This window comes from Toxotes jaculatrix, chromosome 6, assembly GCF_017976425.1.
Source record: "Toxotes jaculatrix isolate fToxJac2 chromosome 6, fToxJac2.pri, whole genome shotgun sequence".
In the NCBI taxonomy this organism is placed as follows: Eukaryota; Metazoa; Chordata; class Actinopteri; family Toxotidae; genus Toxotes; species Toxotes jaculatrix.
The window spans coordinates 6,233,240-6,254,262 of record NC_054399.1 but is presented as its reverse complement, the minus strand read 5'-3'; the positions used below and the strand labels follow the sequence as shown (position 1 = coordinate 6,254,262).

At 42.8% G+C, this 21,023-nt stretch overlaps 1 protein-coding gene across 2 annotated transcripts; it reads right to left on the bottom strand.

Annotated features, from left to right (window-relative positions):
* Positions 1-8,186: 8,186 nt before the first annotated feature.
* On the bottom strand, positions 8,187-20,739 carry cbarpb (CACN subunit beta associated regulatory protein b). 2 transcript variants are annotated; one of them, XM_041040560.1, is made up of 10 exons: positions 20,684-20,739; positions 19,675-19,747; positions 17,539-17,684; positions 15,531-15,592; positions 14,186-14,348; positions 13,641-13,812; positions 13,110-13,262; positions 12,376-12,613; positions 11,577-11,766; positions 8,187-10,448 (listed from the first exon to the last, which is right to left on the bottom strand). In XM_041040560.1, the coding sequence occupies exons 2-10, from the start codon at positions 19,720-19,722 to the stop codon at positions 8,918-8,920; spliced, it is 2,703 nt and encodes a 900-aa protein (XP_040896494.1). In that variant the 5' UTR covers positions 19,723-19,747; positions 20,684-20,739; the 3' UTR covers positions 8,187-8,917. The 2 variants fall into 2 exon arrangements, with proteins under 2 accessions (XP_040896494.1, XP_040896495.1); XM_041040561.1 differs by lacking the exon at positions 20,684-20,739 and adding an exon at positions 20,435-20,569.
* Between the last annotated feature and the right edge of the window lie 284 nt (positions 20,740-21,023).

Genomic DNA, 21,023 nt, shown 5'->3' with positions numbered 1-21,023 from the left:
AAACTGGACCAGAACAAAGGGAGACGCAGACAATATATAGACACTATAGGTAATAGGGAACAGGTGGAAACAATCAGGACGGGGAAGACGATCAGACTAGCAAGAACACAAGAGGAAGGGCAAGCTACCTGAAACACAAGGGGAGAACAGATTACAAAACAAAAGTGGAAATCACAAGACAAAAATAAGCACAGGACAAAACATAACAGGACATTATTTCCTCACTGTGACAATGTTTAGCAGTTACGGTGTTTACCACGTTCGTCATCTTTGTTTAGCATGATAACACGCAAACATTTACTACTTGGAACTAGACACAAAGTACAACTAAGGCTGATGGGAACGTTGTTAGCTTCGTAGGTGTCTGATCATGAGTCAAAGTATTGGGACATAAGTTATGATAGGGCTAGATGAAAAGTTAAGCGTTTACCAAACTACTTACAATCCATCCTGGGGGGGGGCATTCATAGCAATGCATCCAGTTGCTATTAAGATATTTCAGTCTGGACCAAAGTGGTGGACTTACTGACCAACAAGCTGCCATTAATCCTTATCAGCTGCTGTTTGTTTGTCTGTCTGTATTTCACACACATGAACCTGATCTCCAGATCTCATTTGAGCCTAGTTCAGACCCATGTGCAGTACCTCTTAAAGCAGAGCTCAGATCTCAGCTATTTCACCATGTTTCTCCTTCATCTTAGTTGTTACCCTTCTCTGCTTTGGTTACTGGTTTGCATTGTTTCTATCAGCCCAGTGATAAGAAGGGAAATGTAAATTACAACAGAAGAAAAGTTTATTTCTAGTTGGCTAATTTCTTCGGCAACTTTACTTGTCTCCTTCAGTTCCTAAAGCCCCGAGTGACCTGGACAAGTATTGGTATTTAGATGAGGAGGATAATTTGAGTCACAACCCTCCAGGCACGTTTCTGTGGTAGTGCTGTCACCAATGTTGATGTTTTGGATTGCATGTCTCAAGACGCAGTGAGTCACTCTTGTCTTTAATTTACGTCAGTGTTGACCCACGTCTCTCCCTAGGTTGTCTTAAGGAGGATTGGAGAGATCACCGGGGTTGTGTAAACACTGGATGGGCACTCAGGAGTCTGTGTGTGACAGGTTAACAAGAGGGAGATGGAGAATGTCTCCATCTGCAGAATCACAGAAAGGTCTGGAAAAAAATCGAGTGAAAAGAGTTTCCACATTCAGTAGGCACAGTAACCACACAGTGGACAAGTGAGGAAACCTCCAACAAAACATTCAAACTGTTTTATACAAATATGTATCACCTCTAATATTGATTCTAAAAGATTGTTTCTGTCTGTCTGTTTAATGCATTTAACAAAAAAATGAAAATGAAATCCTTGAGCATGTAAAAGCCTGGGCGAGATCTTTCACCAGGCTTTAATGAAACACATCACTACAGTTAAAGGGGTTTTGCAGGCTAGCTGATAAATAAATGATAACTCTCTGGTGTGTGGAATAATGTCTGGATGTGTGTGGGTGTGTTTTTGTCCTTCAACCCATCAAGAAGCATAGCCACTGTAACAAATACCCCAAAAGCTTTAGTCTGCATGTAATAACAAAGCTAAGCAGTGGAGAGTTCTCCTACGTCCCCAGAGAGGTGGGAGGTGGGTGGGGGCGCACACACAATGAAAGTGCTGGATGACGCAGCCGAGAAAGGAAAGGCAGGCAGGGAGGAATGGATAGAGCAGAATCCTGAACAAGGAGAAGAGGAAGAGGAGGAGGAGGATGAGGAAGAGGAGAGAAGGGAGCGTAGGCAGACTGCGTGGGAAGGAGATGCTGCATAATCAGCTTTCTAGGGTTTTCTCTTGCTCTCTTTTTCTCTTTACTTTCTTTTGAGATCTTTTTTTTTTCTTTTTTCTGAGTGATATCAGCCCATTCATCTCTGTCAGCCCTATATGTGTCTGCCTCGCTGTCTTGCTTTCCTCGTCTTTTCGTCTTTGTCTCTGTGGCTATCTTAAGTTTCACTCTTTTCTTTCTTTCCCTCCTTTTCTCTATGACTCATTTAGTAGCACACGTTAAGGCACTTTAATGGACTCCACTTTTTTCATAAAAGAATGAAAAATCATCTTATGAATATCTGCAATCAGACACTACATATTTAAAGGAGGACACTAGTATTATTGCCATTATTTTTGCTTGTATTTTGCACAAGTGGACAAATACAAAAAGTGTTGTAGTATTTAATTCACAAAATGACACTGTAGTACACTAAGGCTACAAAACTAAGGCCTACTGAGTCAACATTACTTCACACTCATCAGCTTTTAGCATCACATTTGTTTAGTCGAGTATAATAAGTGAGAAACAGAATATCTGTGAAATCGTGAGCAAAGAGGAGCCCAGTGAGTCACTGGCATCTCTCGCATGTTCGAACGGCACCTGGAGCTGCTCTTTTAAAAGGCAATCTGGTGAGAGAGAGAGAGAGAGTGAGAGAAAGAGAGAGAGGCGGGGGAGGAGGAGAATGCGTGGGCGGAGGGGGAACAGAGGAGCAGGTGGTGGTGGTGGTGGTGAAGGGAGGAAGGGATGGGATTTTCCTCTCAGAAACATCCCTGAATACTGAGCACCTCCCTGACAGTCGTCTCATGTTGGAGGCAGAGGAGGAGGGGAGGTGAGGGAGAGGTGCAGGGGATTGCTGAGGCAAATATGTGTTCATTCATGTGTGTAAGGTAGACCTTAAATGTGCAATGTGTGGGCGGGTGTGTGAAGCAAGGGCTACAAAAAAACAGGGAACACCATCGCCATCACTATTTGTGGTTCTAGACGGTATGAGTAACACTTAAGTTGTGAATGGAGCAGCCTGAATAAGTTACAGTGTTTATGTAGAGGAGGGAAGCAAGTGCACCGAACTGACTAACAAACCATGACAGCTGAGGCATTTCAAAACGTCTGCATTCATGTGATTTTGTCTTTTTGTGGATTGTCTGTCTGTCTGCAAGACTTCAGTTTTTGTGTAAAAACAAAATCCAGTAGCGCAGATACAAAGCAGAAAAACTGAATAAGAAGTGGCAGGGTTGGATATGGATTAAACAGAGCATCCTGTACACACAAGGTCACAAGTTCAATACCCATAGCAGGAGGCATGTAGAAAACTGAAGTCCTGATGTTGCATCCAGGCCAGCCTCTGTTCCTCTAACTTCTGTAACTCACAGCAATCTCTCACTAAGCTTTACTTTCATCTCTCAACATGTCCCTGTGCTTTACTTTCCATATTATAAGAAAAACTGGGCTCCACTACAATGGTCATGGAGCTTTTAGGAAATTGTGCAGTTTATTAATATGAAAGTTTAGTGAGCAGCAATATTAGATAGTTTTTGTTTAAATTACCACTTTAATTAAACAAATCAAAATGTGAATGCAGCCTTTATCTTAATGTAATGTCTGAAAGGATGCATGGAGATTTCCATTCACCTCTGCATTGGTATTTTGACAGAGACTTGAACGTGGATGTGTAAACAGCCTCTAAGGATTTTTCGCTGGATTTGCCACACTGCACAGACGATGACGTAGCCTCACATACTGAAGGAAACCCCCTCTGCAATCTCCCAACTGGCTGACTGTAGAGGTGTCTGGCTCCGTGATTGGCTGACAGACAATAAAGAGTGATGGGGGTAAGGCTCAGGATGATGCAAAAGAGTGAAACACAGTGGAGAAAGGCAGACTGAAACCACGGCTGTCGCCCTCTCTTTCAGAGTAACTCAATGTCAGATTCCCCAAAGCCCCGACACCACCCTAGGCTGAATAAATGTAACCTGCTCAGACTGCACTGTTCACCCTGCAGTTTGTCAGTATGAAGTGCAGAGTGATGTGTATTAAATCAGTAGACAGCGAGTATTTCACAGAGCACAAAATGAAAATTGTATTTTTCAAAGTGAACAAATGACATGAGATGGCACAGCTTGAGGCAGTGAAACACAGGCTGCAACTCCCAAGTTAGAATGTCTTAGTTTGTTTTTATAGAAGCCATTTTCTAATGACTTCTCTGGGTATTTTCATCTTCATTGATTTTAAGGTGTATTTAATTATCATTCATTGACTATTCTAATTAAAAACATTTTTTAATCTATCACTACTACAATATTTTGGAATAAGGAAAGGAATAAGATTATAATGCGTTCCTATGTAGCTCTGACTTGTTACATGCATGTCATGTGTGTTCGTGACTTTCGTGTCTGCGTCAGGAGCAGCAGTCCCTGCTCTCCACCCTGCAGTCTCCTTCATTTCCTCCGCCGGCACTCTGCAGTTTGCCTCACCTTGATTTTCATGTATCATTTTGATAGGTGGGCTGGTTTTATCACAGGCTTCGATTATTTGATGATCTGTTGCTTCTACTGTGACAAGCCTGTTCCTGTACAAGAAGAGTGAGGCTTTGCATTAATCTGGATCAATCTGTTTTCATCACTTCCTGTCCATCTCAGTTAGACAGGGACGTGTTTTCCATTGATGCGAAGGAGTCTTCTTTTACCATACAAAGTGCTCAAACCCACGCATTTATTCACAGCTGTGCCTCCAGTAGTTCTTGCATTAGTCACTGCATCCTTTGTTAGGTGTTACATCTTGTTGATTATAAGTCAGAATCAAATTCTTCTTGTTTTCTTCTTGTTGATAAATGTTTGAGGTAGTTTAGGAAGAGTTTAGGAAGAGATGTCACTCTTCTTTCACCTGTGTTTGATTTAGAGTTAAGGGGGCACTACACTGCATCAGAATTGCTTTGCAGATACCTGGAAACCGCCTGTCCTCCTTCTTTCTGATGTCAAATTGATGGATTTCTGTAATTTTCCATGCATGCCATGATTGGCCAGCTGTATGGGAGAGAGAAAGGGTTTGAACATCTGTCTGTCTTCGTTCTTTACACAACTATTTCTATCATCTCTGATGTGAACAACCAATTACAACATAGCAAATGTCGTCCAGGGGAGACTGTCTGAAAATGTGTGTCGTCATCCCATAGTTAAACGATATCACGTCTCTGCTGTCTCTATGACGGCAGGCTTTTCACTCCACGCTCTGGTGTGGCCATTCAGAACAACTATAAACACTTGATTTCTGATGTCGAACAACAGGTCTCGTAAACTTATTATGTTCGAGCACAGCCCAACCTTAGCTATTAGCTCACAGTGTGAACTGTGTTAAATTTCGAGCTCTAATATCGAAACAAGCGCCTAGCTGGATAACGCAGTGTCAAAGTATGGCTGTATTTCACTGCCGGCTGTATTCAAAACTTTGGCATGGATCAACTAAAGGCATGGATCAACAGGATAGATTATCAAATGCGAAGAGGAAGGCAGACATTTGAGATGCTCCCTTTGTAGATCACAGGCTGGATTTAGCTTTTCTCTCCAATTAATTTGGAGGACGTGATAAGGAGAGGCAAAAAATCAATACGAGCCTAAGCAACAGAGAAAAATGAAATCGGATTCAAGAGAGGGAACCTTACCTGTTTTCTGTTCCCATGCCTTCAATAGCAAACATTCCCTTGGAATAAAGAAACTTAGAACCGTTTGTTTTTTCTGGTTCATTCATTTATTCACAGATTGAAAAACAACCCTAAAATAACACTTTTTTTTATGATTTGGTCCCTCAAGGCTCAATAGATTTGGATCAACAAAAGCAAAGTTGTTAAGAAAGCTCGCCTTTTTTTTTTTTCTTTGAGAAATTAAGCAGTTTACTAACAAGCAAGGAATACAGAAATACTTCTACTTTCAAAGAGATAAATCTCACAAAATCTCGTCGGTTACAGCATCCTAGCATGACTCTTAAAAGTGGATTCCATAAAATACAAAATCTCTAGTCATACCAATGTTTAGACTTCCTCTTTTAACAAATGAGCATTGACTATGGACTTGATTGTTTTGTTCCGTAAGTCTGAGAAAACATGAAGATTTGTACTAAAATGTTAACTCTCATGCAGACCTACACATAGCTATGCATCAATGCATTTGACAGGCTACTGGTTAGTATACAAACACCATTTACCACAGCGTCCCCAGTTACACAGTATCTGTCTAAACCTAATGAAGGACATTGATTTAGTCTACCTCCTGTGACATTGTGCTTGTACACACAGCAAAGTTGAATCTTTGTACAGATGTACTGATTGATAATCAACCTTTATGGCCATTTTCTTTGAATTGTTGTGGTTGCTGTACTGTTGTCATCTCGTGCTGACTCAGCTCGGAGACATTTTGACTCTTGATCTGTGGGAAATGCAGCTGCCTTCCTCTTTTCCCAGAACTGTCAGAATTTGCTGAGTAATTATTATCATAGAGGAAGTGTCACTTCCATCATAACCGAGAGGGGGATTACTGTTATTATATTTCTATGTGGCTGATTAGCGCCATCATAAAAAGAATCTGATTGCACAAAACTGTGTCAGTGTACGGTGTGTTTCGTCATGGTGACATAATGGTTCAGTGTGTATCTGAGGGAGCTACATGAAAAAAAATGAATCACTATCCTCTTTACTCCTTATTTGACTTCACCTCTTTTCATCTCAGCCGTTGTTCCTCTAATGAGGAAAGCAGCTCCTGCCTCAGAGTCCACTTAGCTACAAGAGGAGACTCCTGCCACGCAGCAGAGAAAGATCTAATCTGGGCAGACTGGAAAGGAGCATCTTCCTCGCATACAAACAGAGGAAGAGAATGTTTTTTCCTCTTGATTTTAAATTCACTCCTTTCAATTTACTTCACGGTAACAGCCTCAAAGAACGAGGAATGGGAAACGGGATGAAAAGAGGGCTTCCCTTTTTCTTGTTATGATTAATATTCAACACCATCTTCTGCAGTGGCTCCCCGCACTGCACAAGGGAGAGGCGGAAAAGCCCGATAGCCCCTCTGAGAATAAGATTTCATGAACAAAACTGGGTTACAATCAACCTCCTGCCACTGCTGAAGATGTTCTTCCCCCACTGGATGTATTCTGCTGATGTGGTTTCATTTGAATGGCAGTAACGTTTTGTTTTAATCGCACAGCGGAAGCCAAATAAGAGAAAAAAAAATAAAGTGGACTTAACTACAAATAGAGTCTTTGTTCAGTTTGGTTTTATAAGCTGGCAGGAAGTGAAGTCCTCGGCCCCCGAGGGAGGCATCTACTGCACTGTCAACTTTCTCAGGAGAAGAGAGGAAGGGGAGGGAAAAACAAGAATGTCAGATGTGGACAAATAAAGCCTGTTCTGGGAGCCCCATGCACGAGAAAGCATGCCTTTAGTATAAATTTAATAAACACCAAAGGTTTGTGAGGGCAGCCATCCTGTCTAATAGCTTTAATGTAACTGCCCTCCCCATGGCCATAGACTCAGACTGAGCTTGTTCCAGTGTCAGTGATGCCCAGAGCTTCTCTTAGAGTAAAAATGCTCTGAGAGTAGCTTATGGAGTTGCAGATTATTGTCATATCTGTGACTGATAAAGAGTCATCCTACCAGAGCGCCAGTGGCTGTCTGGTTTGCTAGTTCTGTCTTTTGGCGAAGAAACGTCCTTTTCAAACCTGCCACACTGTCAGTTTTCATTGCCATTCAAGCAATGCAGACGTACAAAAATATATTACAACTCACCAAACAAACCAATAAAAAATAAACAAGACATTTGTCACATAGCTGAGAAGCAGTTTCTGTCAAAAACAGCAAGCATCATGACCTGTCAGACACTTGGTGAGGAGAATCAAAAGATATCTTCAGTTTCAAAATAAGTCATTCTGGGAGGAACTTTCTGGCCTTTCTTAGTCTTGTCCATCATTCTAAACCAGTGATTCCCAACCTTTTTGGCTTGTGATCCCTTAAAATGAAGAAACGTTTGCTTGTGACCCCTAATAACTTGCCTGGTCTCAGATGTTTACGCTTGAAACAACTGACCAATCCAAACATAATTTTCTGTCAAATTATTACAGTTGTCCTCAGATCTTTCCTGCAGCCCACGCAGGTTTGGAACCACTGATCTAAACAACCAGGCTGAACAACTCTATGTTCGTAACCTTTTCCATATTTGGGAATTGAGCCTTAGTCACACATTTTTAGAAGATCTAGATAATCCCAGAATAGAATAAATACACTGCTGCCCATAAAGTTGGAATAAAATAGATTTTGCCTCTTCTCATGAAATGATTGGGACAATGTGATTTATTCTAGACAGATGAAGTGTATATCTTCTCAAAACTTTATTGATCAATCTCTTCCAATGTGATTACTGATATCTATAAATAGGAATAAAAAAAAGAATGTGTCTGAAAAAATTATTCCAACTTTATGGGCAACAGATCATGATATTGTGAGTAACCTTTTAAGCTCATAAGTATGAGAGAACTACTTATTTTCCAGTAATGTATGATCACAGGGCTGGCAGGTATCTGTTGTGTCCAGATCTATAGCTTTCTTGTTGTCTAATAGCACCTGGTTTCACAGTGGATCAACAAGTACAGAGGCCAAACTGGCCCTCGGCTTCACTTATCCTCACTGGAAAGCAGAGACAGGAATGACAGCAGCAGAGACATGAAAACAGAGACTAAATAGACTACGGACACAGAAAAAAAACAATGGACAAACACTTATTTCTATAATCATTATTTCTGATATGTTAGCTCTGTTAATCTGTTACTTTGATTTCTATTATTGTTCTTCAATGAAGTGTAAAATGATGATATTGAACAGTTTTGTAATGCTAACAGGCATAAAGCGAGACTGGATGCATTTCTAGCGAATCAACTGTATCTAACATTATCTGAGCATAAGTGTTTAATTGTGGACTGATGTAGATTTAAAGCATACTTTCCATTGTTTCTTTATGGGCCTGGATCACACCATTCAAGCTGTACACAAAGAGACATTTAAACCGAGGCAAGACAAAACAAACAAAAAAAACAAGTGTGTAACAGCAGGAGTGAGGCTGACGAGGAGGACGACTGGAGCCCTGCTACACTGGGCTGTGGTCTGGAGAAGTGTGTGTGGCTGTCACTGTCACACACTCAGTGGCTGTGTCCCTGGTCCTGCGAAGGCCCATGTACAGCCTCTCATCCAGGTTAGCAGTCAGTTTGTCTGTGAGCTCTGCTGTGATGGTTTGTGGGCCGTAGCCCGAGGAGTCGGGCGGCAGAGGGGGTGAGCGCTCGTCTGGAGGCTCAGGGGGGACGCTTGACTGTTTGTTGTCCTCCTGAGGGTCAGGGTGCTCACTCAGCCCTCTATCTTTCTCTGACATGCAGGGATGAGGAGGTGGAGGAGAAGAGGAGGTGTGGTCCTCAGTGTCTCTGACAGCAATGCCTTGCTCCCTGTCCTTGCCCCCATCCTCAGTGGTCGTAGGCTCTACCTTCGGAGTGTCAGGAGCGCTGCCGGTCCCGTCGCTGGTCTCCTCATCAGGAGCACTGACGATGCGGGGCAGGGTGCTGTGGTAGCTTGTGTCCAGTGGGTAGTTTACACTATCACCCCTCCGTAGCGGGGTCCGCTGTCTCTCAAAGGAGGACTGGAAGTGCCTGACACCAGGATCGCTCCACTGCTTGTGCCGCTGCCACTGCTTGCGGATATGGATTCGTGACCGGTGTTTCCTTAGCGGTGACTCCTGCTGATCAAACTGAGGGTCGTGGCGGAGAAACTCGTGGAATAGCGCGTCTGTCTTCTCATCTATGCTGTAGTCTCGTCGGTGCAGGGTTGGTGGTTGAGGTGAAGGTTGCGCGGCCTCATGAGGTTTAAGCATCTGACCATATGGGAACCAGCTCAGTGGACCAGAACCTGTTTCTAGCGAAACTCCTCCACTGGCACCCAACAACAACTCATCTTCTGGCTCCTCCTCAAAGAGATGAGACTCAAAGCTGTCACCAATAGTGCCACTTCGCCCTGCGTTGGTGAAGTGGTGCCTTTTCTCGTGGGCTGTCCTGTCCTTTAGGCTGCCACTGATGCTGCTGCTCCCAAACAGTCGCAGGTCTTCTGGACCTCGAGATGGAGCCTCTATAGATGCATAGCCACTGTCCATCTGCAGCAGTTTACGAGTCCCTGTTTCTCCATCGCTGCCCCCTCGCTCTGATTCTGTGCTTTCCTGCTTCCTCTTTTTTCCCTCCTTCATTCCCAACCTCTCATCCGTATACATCAGAAAGTCCTTGTCGTCCTCTCCACCCTCTGCCTCATCCCCTAAATCCTGGGACGGGAAGCTGGGGAGCCCTCCTCTTTCTGTCTCTGTGCGTCCACCCAGCGAACACACGCTGTCAGCATCACTGCAGACGGAGTTCCTGTCATTGTTGCTGCTCTGATCAGAGGCGGCGTACTGTTCCAGTGTTGCACGAAGGGTCCAGATGTCTGTGTAAAGGGACTGGGGGTCCTGGGGATCAAGGGGGTCCGAGGGTTCAGCACCTTCCTTTTTTGTGAGGTTCAGTGCTTCCTCTTGGGGATCAGGGGATAGGCCAATCACCCCTGGTCCTCCATGGCTGCAGCGGGGCTCCACCATCACCTCTACCTCTACCCTGTAGTGTGCACACGGATCGAGAGACGAGATAAAATGAAGGAAATAAGGAGAGAAGGAAAAGGAGAAACACGCAAAACAAGTGTCAGTGTCAGAGCATTTACCTAAATAACACATTCATCCGAGACATGGCTGTGTTCACAGTGCACAGAATGATTTTCATGACTGGCAATGGCTGCTGTTGCATGTCCTTAAAACTGAACTTTGAATAATGAAAACAAGTGTGCAAGAAAATACTCAGATATTCCCTGTTTTAACTCAGGGCAGGACAGGAAATTTGGGGAATGCATACTGCATGGAACATGAACACTGAAGTGATATCAGTAGCAATAAACTGTGAATAAGCGCAAGGATTGTCAAATTTCTTAGCTCTCGGAAAACTTCCCAGAAATTGCTTAATTTTCAAAAACAAACATCTGCAAACATGCACAGGAAATACTGATTTTATGTAATCTAATATTCAGAGAAAGAAAATAAATAGTTATATAAGAAGATACTTGGGGGGGTAGTTTTGTTGCATAACCTAATTTTCTGCAAAATCTGCATTACTGTAATTACAAACTTAAAATAACAAAATCGCAGTGACCCTTGGACTTCTGCGGACATCATGACATTATCAGACCATGTCAGCGATGGAATGGTTTCCTATGCCAGATATAAACCTAAAGTTCCAATCCTCCACTCCACTCTCCTAAAAAAAAAAAAAAAAAACTCTGGGAATCCCCTACATCTGGCTTCAAATCATGAAATTAGTTTTGAAAGAACGCATGTTTAAATGGATGTCATTACATACAAATAAGACTGTGGTTAAATAGTAGTTACAGTTAGTCAGCATGGATGGATTTAATGTAATTAAATGTCATAGCAGAACAATTAGTCTAAAAACAATGGAGTTGGATTTACTTGACAGTGACATATCTCATTTGATTGTCCCATATCCCTGCTCAGCTGGCATGGTAAAACAAAGCAGGTTGTAGGTTATAAAAGCAAACTTTCATGTTAAGGTAAAGTGGTGGAGAATTGTATCCTACTTGTATATCATTACTACATGTCTTCTAGCTGTTTTAAAGAAATGAGTGCAAGGCAGCAAAGCAGTGGACAGGATGAATGGCAAGGGAATTAAAGATACCTGCCAAGGGAGGGGGGTGGTGTAGAAGGGGGCGAGAGGAGGCGTGTAGTGGGCTGGCTGGGACAGTAGGTGATGTCCTGGGTGCGGGCGATGTACTGGATGAGGTCTATGTGGTGCGCATCATTGTCGTCCTGGTCCATGCTCTCGCTGGCGGCTCGCTGACGCTGGAACTGCCTCCTCTTTGGAGAGCCTATCTCACACCAAACATGGGGAGAGAGCAGTGAGTTATAAAGGTTGTGTAACAGCAGGCAGCAATGAAGTGACACTTAATTCAGGAGAAATCTTCCATCAACTGCTGGGGTCTTTAGTGGGATTTTGTGATTTTTTTTTTTTTTTTTTTTCTGTCCGTTGGCATTATGGAGAACTTGAGCCTGGGGAAGAACATGGAGAAGTATGTGTATATAGGATGAAGGAGATCGGCAGGGAGGATTCACTCAGGGGCTCAAATTGACTTGGAACGACCAATCTTTGCGTCACTGAGCCATCTGTCTTGTACGTGTGTGCGTCTGTGTGTATATCTGCCTCTTTGCAACCAAGAGGAGTCTCACAGTTGGTTGCTGGAGCCCCGTACTTATCCATTGTCTCTTTACCTCGGGAGAATATTGCCAAAAGTACTAAACACACAAGTAAATAGAAAAAAATACAGCTAAGAAACTACGAACAGTATAACTTTATTTTCCCAGTTATGATTATGACAAAGAGCCACAAAGAATTGCTTCAGTACTTTGCTGTGCTGGCACAGATTGTTTCTAAAAATAATATAACAGAGACACACTTTACACCATCAAGGATCCATTACCTCTGGTGTCCAGGCTTGAGGCTCTCTGGCTGCTGTCCAGCTTCCATTTCTTAATCTTGAAGTAGGGACTGGCCCCCTCCAGACTAGCATGGCGCCGCAGTTTAGTGAAGAACTGCAGCACGGGCCCCTGGCTTCCTGCACCGCCACCAGCAGGAGGGGCACTGCTGCCCACCACAGCCCCTTCTCCAACACTGACACTGCTGCCTCTGCCCCGAGGCCCAGCTCCCATCATCTCGATCTAAGCAGAGGGAGAAACGTGGTCAGAAAGAAACCCTGCCAAGACTAGCGGTCTGTGTATAATGCTCTCTGACAGTGATGTTTCACACGGGCTTCCTTGTTTACCCATCAACCATCACTCTTGTTGGTCCTCCCTCAGGCTCCGTGACCCTCTAATGTCCATGTGGATGACTCATTGGTTGGCTGACTGGTTGGTGTACTGACTGACTGACTTAAGAAAATTTATCACTTTACAAATGATTAACTCCACAAACTTCATGTCGACTTAGATACTACTCTTGTGTAGTGGTATCTAGGTCAACACGAAGCCCTTACAGGTAATTTGTATGCACACTCACTACTTACTGAGGTATTTGCACTCATGTTTATTTCATGTGTGGCTTTTCAGCAAGAAAATCACTGCTTGATATGCCGTAATTTGTTTACCATACTTGTGAAAATTAGTTATTACCTGATATGAAATATTGTTTATTTTACAGTAATTGGAGGTAACTTACAGAGCTGGCGCTTGGCTCTTTAGTGCTGAGTGCTATAGTGTTCTCGCTGAAGCTGGTGTCCACCACAGAGTTGAGAGCATCTCCAGGGAGGGCACAGCTGGGATTGACACTCAGGCTGGTCAAGGCTGTTTGTGGAAGTGGGCACAGCATTGGCTGTAGGACAGAACACACAAAGGTACACTTGTACCCCTTTTGAATTCTTTTTTTAAATTATTTTTCTACTCTACTGCAAATAAGTTGCTACACTTCTAAAGAATGTTTTCATTTTTAGGTAAAGTATTAAGGTAAGTTTTCTAGTCCCGACTCTCTTCCCAGCTGACAGCCCAATACCAGTGATTAAATAGCCTCACCTAAATGGGAAATCAATGCGCAGGGCCTGTTGAAATGAGCAAGCAAAGAGATCCATGATCACTGTGTTTGGGTACATTAGGCAGATATCTTTTCTTGCTCTAACCTGAGTGACTGATGTTGTAATTGGCCCCGATCAAGACTAATGATGCATCAGGACTAATAGCAGGTCAAGCCTGTCACCTGGAAGATGGAAAGCGCTGACTTAGTGACAGGGCGTGTTGTCATGGTGATGGTGTTCTCGGCCGAGTCGCACTCGTGGATGGTGACTATCTTGAGGGCCGGGGGAGGGATGTGGAGGTGTGTGAGGCGGGCGTTCTTCAGGTGGTGAAAGTCACCTTCAGTCAGAGTGTACCTGGGGTGCAAAACACAAAGTCCAATGAAGATCTATAAAATCTATCCAAGATAGAGAGACAAACAGCCAAGGGGATATGTCCCTCTTCAAACCTAACCTGTATTCTGCATTTAGCCCTATAGCGTAATTCCTTTTGTAGAATTTGCATATCAGGCTCACGGCTTTGGCAGAAAAGTAGGGCAGTGAAATAATGAATTAATTCATAACCCTAAACCAACATACATGTGAGATGGACGCAGTCAAATAGATGGATATCCTTTGACCTCAGCAAGCAGTAAAGCTGGAGTGTATGGACATTAATGAGAGCTGAACACTGGCAAAAAATCAAGAGATTTGTAAATGTAGGCTGCTGTGTATGAGTTGGCTTTCTGACCTGCGGCCCTTCTCCTGAGCCTTCTTGCCATGATCGAAGAGCGCAGCCTCATTGAAAGAGACACGACGGCCTGTGGTGCCCGTGGAGAGGAAGCGCTCTGTCTCTTGGTCGTGAGAGCTGGCCATTGACAGGCAGTCTGACTCATCCACCCTGATGGTGATTTCTACGGAGAGAAACAAGGGGGAAAAAAAAAGAAACAGAAGAGACGGATAATTAAGTGGACAGATGGATGAAGGAAGAGCAAGAGGTGGTGGCAAAGAAGGACTGAAGTGCACTTAGAGCTTATTTGTTGTTCAATGAAAATAACTTATTTAAAGTGAGTCAGAGCAGTCAGACTCTTTAACTCTTAGGATGTCAAAATTGGTCTGTGGGTTGGTTTGTCTTGAATCTCAACAACAGTCATGGTCCCCATGGGGATGAATCCAACTGACTTTGTTAAGATCCTAACTTTTCATCAATCATCTCCAGTAGGTTCAAAGTTTTCACTTAACCAGGGCTAGGCTGATGTACCTCACTCTCCTCCAGCCTCCTCTCCTCATAATGAAATTTGATAACTTTGGTGATCCTCTGACTTCTTTTTTATTTTCTCAAATACCCACAAAGCTAATGACATTCTCACCAGCCCCAGCAACAGTCTGAATATATATGTATATAGTTTGTTAGACATTCAGACTTACTATTATAGCACTATTGTTATTTGTTTTTTTAGGGTTAGAATTTTTATAGTTTTCTGAACTGCTTGAGAGCTAAGTAAACCGGGGTAAGAGATTGAGTCTCGTGCTCTACCAACTGAGCTAACTGGTGGCTACTTCATAACTGTTTCTATTCATTTCCTGTGCACTAAAGACATAAAATACCCAAAAAATATATTTTAAAAAAAGTCTGTTCGAAGTCAACCCACATATTCTGTATTGTATAACACAGTCTGTATAACTGAAGTCCAGTGTTCAGACACCTTTGTGGAGGATGAGTATGGTAATATTGCAAACTGCTTACTGGAAAAAAAAAAAGCCTTTAAAAAGCAGCTGGACTCCAAACTGATGCTGAAGTTTAACAAATATGTTTCACTGGAGACAGAGTGTATTCACTAGTCCCCAAAATGTCAAAATGTGTTCCAGGAATCGCACAGCCACTTAAACTAATTGGGTCGAGATCACAATATTTTAATGGAACAGACATTACACATTTGTGCTGATGCTATAAAAATATACCCTGCTTCATCAATCCAATCCCTCCATCTCCCAGCCTCTCTGTCTCCATTACTCCCTCCCTCTCTCAGTTACTCAGCTCTTTATCTGTTCTTCTATCCCTGCATCTCTTTCTCTTTTGTCCATTTTGCTCTTACCATGGGTGGGCTGAGATTCCTCCATGTAGGTGGTGTTGGTTTTCTCAGGGTCATCGCTGGCCCTGGGGCACACAGAAACATTCAGATCAATGCAATGACATGATTACCCCTGAAGTCTGTCTTTCATCTGTCGGATCCCGCTGATGTGAGCAGCGACACAGGCAGCCACAGTGATCAGCTGCACTACTATCTGACCTTTCTGTTCGGCAGGAGTTTACATACACATACAGATCAACCGTTTAAAAATCACACTATAAGACAACCAAAAGAACATAATGTCCACTGTTCTGTTTGTCTAAATAGCTGCCTTTCTGGCCATATAATCAGTGACCGCGTAAATTTCTGCCAGTAACCTGATAACCTACAGGTCCAGGGGACCTCTTGAACGGATAAAGCATGGCGCTTTATCGGATTGCATGTTTCCACTCATCTTTAAGGGCACAGAGAAAATACACAATAAAGGTCAGATTGTTTAGGGGATGGAGTATATGTTATTCGTTTACTATATTTTTTTCTGTAAACCCTCCTGTTTTAACATCTTTAATAGATCTTAATACTCCATAGTGCTTCAGTTCCCATGCCCGGGACTTACTTGATGAGGCAGAGAAAAGAAACTGAAAGCTCTTTCCAGTCATTTTTCTCCATCTGATTTCTTTGTGCAGGGATATGAGTATTAGGTGTGTGCGTATGTGTGTGTGTGCATGCGTGTGGGTGTGAAGTGACTTGAGGGATTTTTCCGTCCACCCAGATCTGTGCTGCTTCTTGTCTTTCATTTCCTCTGTGGCTCCCGCTTCCCCATACCTTATATGTGAGTTTGAGTGTGTGTGAAAGTGTGTGTGTGTGGGAGTGTGAGTGTGTGTATTCGCCGTGTGCACACAGGGCTGGGTTGAGACGCGAGATTAATCACTGCCGATGGCTGCTATGAAATCTCATTACACTCATCATTTGTACCAGTCTGCCCGATTCTCCTGCTGCTCTCCCCCGGCAAGCCTCGCCTTTTCACAGCTCAGCCTCTGTGCTATCTGTTTTTCTGCATCTTGCTGGTGCGCTGTCATACATTCAAGTGTATGTGCTGATGCGTGCTGCTTCAGGAGAGGGACAAAGCGACTCGAGGGTCGCCATGCTACTGCTGAATGAACACAGACGAATCACAAATAAATGAGCATGAATATTGATATGCTTCCACCAAGGTGTTTTCTTAACAGCCCCACAGGGGGTCCTGACACACAAACAGCAGACACTTTTAATGAGTGAATGCACTGTGTTGTGCTGCCTTTATGTGCTTACATGAGTAGGGTTACATTTATTTCCTTAACACGTACTCCAATATAGCTTTCCTTCTTTCTAATTGTAAAGACACTTTAATTTATTTAATGGATCACTCTATTGTCTGGCAGTGGAATCATACAAAGACGGGCTTGGGATTCACTTGGGTGGAGTAAACAGGAAGTAGTTAGCCTCATTTGCAACTGCAATGAGCCTTATCAATTATGTAAGTGTACACATTTAAATTCAGTACTGGCGTGTCTTTAAATAGCTGTTGTGTTTGAGTGCAGGAAGAGTAGTATCTGTCTGTCAACAAACAGTGTATACTCGAGTGTGCCTGTGCACACGTGCCTTCATGCAGCACCTGTGCACCTGGATCTGCAAACTAAACCACCTTTGTGAAGCAAAACGTTTTCAGTGTTTGTTGAGCCTGCATAGGAGTGGTGTTAATTTAAGTTTGTGGGAATTTTCCAAGATGAAGAGTTTGGTTTTATTGTGTTGAACTGCTTCAGTGGAGGTTTGGGGGATTGAATAACAGGGTCACCAGGCAATACAATGCAGCATATTAGAACAAAAAACAATGCAATATGCCATCACATTTATTACACGGCTCTTGTTGTACTGTACGCCCCTCATATCAGTCCTAACTGTTGGTTCCTTATAGTGTTTTGGAGTTAATGTACTGCTAGACTACTTGCAATACATAAATGCAAATGTAATACATGTCATTTTTGCATCGCACCTGTCACAGCATTGCCCTCCTCGACAGCAGCGACGGCAGGCGATGAGGAGGACAGAGATGAAGATCAGCGTTCCTACCAGGAAGATGGAGAGGATCACCAAGAGGAGCACATAGCCATCTTGCTGCTCCTCGGCCTCGAATGGGATCTCCAGAGGTAAAACAGAGGGCAAAAATAAAATGCAAATTAGATAGATAGATAGATAGATAGATTGCAATACTTAAAAATGCATTACAAATCTGTGAGTAGGCAGTGAAGGCAGTAAAGTAGATAACAGGAAGAGAGGCAGATGTCTTCCTTTGCTGAGTTTGGACAATAAGTATGCTGGTTTAAAAGTAACAGAGCATAAGAAAAAGCTTCCCACACAAACATCAAAGCACCGAAACCACTTACTGATGGTTAATGCAGCACCTTTCTGAGCTCACAGACAGTGAACATTTATTCTAATTCTCGTTACTCGGCTCAGATATGAGATATGGAAAGTTTTATTTCAGTTATGAGCCAGAGGTAAACATTTTATAATAACATGCAGTGACACATCATCACTTTGCCATTCATGTAATCCTACCTGATGGCGGCAACTGCCACAAAAACGCAGCATTGCACAGAAGAGTGCACATAGCAGGTTCAGTGCAAGTGATTCACTGACATTTGGATTACATGAAATGCCTGACAACTCAACAGCAGACTAGATATGCAGCTGTTTTTACCTTCCCAGAAACATCACGCAGCCTAAAAGACTGCTGTAGCCCCACCAGTTGGTTGGCCTCCCTAAAATGAATCTATAAATGCAACAGTGCAAGTAATCAATAAGTGCCAGGGCTATTAACCTGTCTACACTGTTCCTTAAGCTATGGGAGCGCTCTCGCTGGGAGGACTGCAGCTGGGTGAATTAACCACACAAAGAGCACCGGTAGAGACTCTGTTGTACCTTACTTCAACTGTTATCGAAATCAGCGCTCAGTTTTATAAAGATAAACATTTTTCGCCAACAGAGGACAAAGCATTTTAAAATCTGTCCCTCTTTACTAGAAAAAAAACTTATAAACTCATAAATCCACATGAGCTAACACTATGTACACATATGTAATCTGCTGCACTACTACTACCTCACCAGGTACCTATTTTTGTCTATATTATTGTGTATGTATCCTTATGCATTTATATCTACATTTTCATTATTTTGAGTCCACAGTTAGTCCTTAAAACAAGTGACAAGTAAGTAAGTTCAGTATTCACAGTTAGTTGTTAGTAGCTAAGAATCACATTTTACTGTGAAAACCAAACTTGATTTATTAGGAAAGAAAAGTGAATGGCTGAATAAATAAATGGTCAAATCAATTCATAAAATAAAAAATAAATAATAAATGACCAATTATACATATACATGCAAGTATATTATATATGGGTTATATACTGTTACTGCTACTAGTTTCTACTGTGAGTTTTACTAGTTTAGTTAGCAATATTTATCTCTAGCAGAATTTATTTATGCTGATGAACACATTTATTTTCTGTTTACAGAATAAATGTGTGGAAATAATTTATCACCTCAGGCTCTTATTAGTTTGTGTATTTTATAGATTTAAATAAATAAAATTTCCTGATTTCCTTTCTGTGTTTTAGCTTTTCTTTTGAAAATCTGATGAACTATGCTTATTAATGGAGTTTTAATAGCAAAATTGTATTTTCCAAGTAGGTTTCTTTGTGCTCATGTGGGCTACAGAACAGGGCTTGAAACTTTTATCACTAAAATGATAGATGGCAACATGAGTTGGGAGAATAGAGACGGTTATGTGACATCAACAGACTTTAGATATGGCAATGATGATCTTACAAGTGGAGTGTTTTGTCGAACTCTGCAAGGGAGAACACACAGCAAGTGTAAATGAGCACTGGACACTGACGTTGCACTGTAATTTTGCTGCGAGAGGAAATTAAAGCTGAGATTAGATCAGAGATTTAATTATTTCAGGTCCAGGTCAGGATGTTCTCTATTAGCCAGTCAATCGGCCATAAGAGAATATGAGGCAAAGTATGGTTCTGGTGGTGAGCTGGGTAAAAGACACACACACACACACACACACACACACACACAGGAAGTTGGAGAATAAGCCCGTGTTGAAAGGGAGACTTACTGTGGAGTTTTCTGGTAGGGTGTTCCAGACGGTAGACTCATTGCTCATGGTCCAGGCCAACTAGAAAGTCCCCCTGAGAGATAACACAAGCACACACACAAACACACAGAGGAAATGACTGTTACTGGACCTGAACATCAAATCACAAAGTCAACCACCAAAGATACTGCAGTGTATCTGTGTTAACAAATCCAGACAGACTCTGCATGTGAGCATAAAACTTCTCTGATTACATACAATAATGAATGTTAGTGCAGTCTACTAATACAGAATGATGTCTGATAACATAGAAAATTAACATTTATATCACTCTATATAATGTGGTAGAAAATGCCCATTGCAGCAGAAAATCTTGTTCCATCTTAAACAGCCATGAAAGACAATAAGAAGAAGCAGAAACCTAATGTATGTGTGTACGACGTTTGCTTGAATGCATGCGCTACATCCCACAGAAGATGCAAATGTTAGCATCTTGCCTGTAAATCATCACCCATAATTCCTTATCAACCCAAAGACTCTCTATCTACCTCCCACACACAGTGCACACACACACACACACAGCCATCAGAGAGAAACACCAGCTCTTACTAAACACTGTCTCTAGCAACTGAGTTCCACTACCGCTGCTGCTGCTGTGATGTTTTCGTTCTTACAGATCATAGCCATTAATACTGCTGCTGCGGCACCAAACGCCTACACACACACACACACACACACACACATGCGCACACACATACACAACCTGGATAGATCTACTCACCCAGCAGGGGAGAAGCAACATGCCAGCAGCACTCAGCACTGCTTGCTCGCCTGCCAGTCACTGCAGCACTCAACTTCAGCACCACAACCTGTAAGCTACTGCCGAGATTTTTGCTGCCAGTCTGTCTAATTCCCTTCATCTACCGTCCAAGCGAGAAAACTGTTACGGGAAACACATCAGGCTGTGACCAGAATGCTTTCCTTTGCAGCACTGTACCCACATCCTGCTTTCTAACCAGCCCAGTCTTACCCTGATGGAGGGCAGTGCGCAGCAGCAGCAGGTCTGGATGTGTGTGTCAGGCTGTGGCTCGGGAGTCTCCTCCTCAGCTCCCTTGCTGCATCCTCAGTACCTCAGCCCGCCCAGCCGACTGAGCCTGAGCAGCAGTGTTCCCCCTCAGGGCTGGCCCACTGGCCTCGGAGCAACAGGACAGCAGTGCTGCATGGCTGATAAACGTAAATACAGCAGAATGATTGTTGTTTAATTATTCAGTTGTTTGTGAGGATAAGTTTAACATTAACAAGTGCCTGCATTCAACAAATCCACATCAAAGACAGACTTCCCTATACAGTCTGTTTCAGCTGTGATGATC

Excerpts from the sequence above, each read along its gene's own strand:
- cbarpb (XM_041040560.1), bottom strand. The coding sequence starts at position 19,722 with ATGAGCAATGAGTCTACCGTCTGGAACACCCTACCAGAAAACTCCACA. Across the intron at positions 12,614-13,109 it reads AAGAGCCAAGCGCCAGCTCT|ATCGAGATGATGGGAGCTGG; the intron begins GTAAGTTACCTC and ends CCCTCTGCTTAG. Across the intron at positions 11,767-12,375 it reads CTCAAGCCTGGACACCAGAG|GCTCTCCAAAGAGGAGGCAG; the intron begins GTAATGGATCCT and ends GGTGTGAGATAG.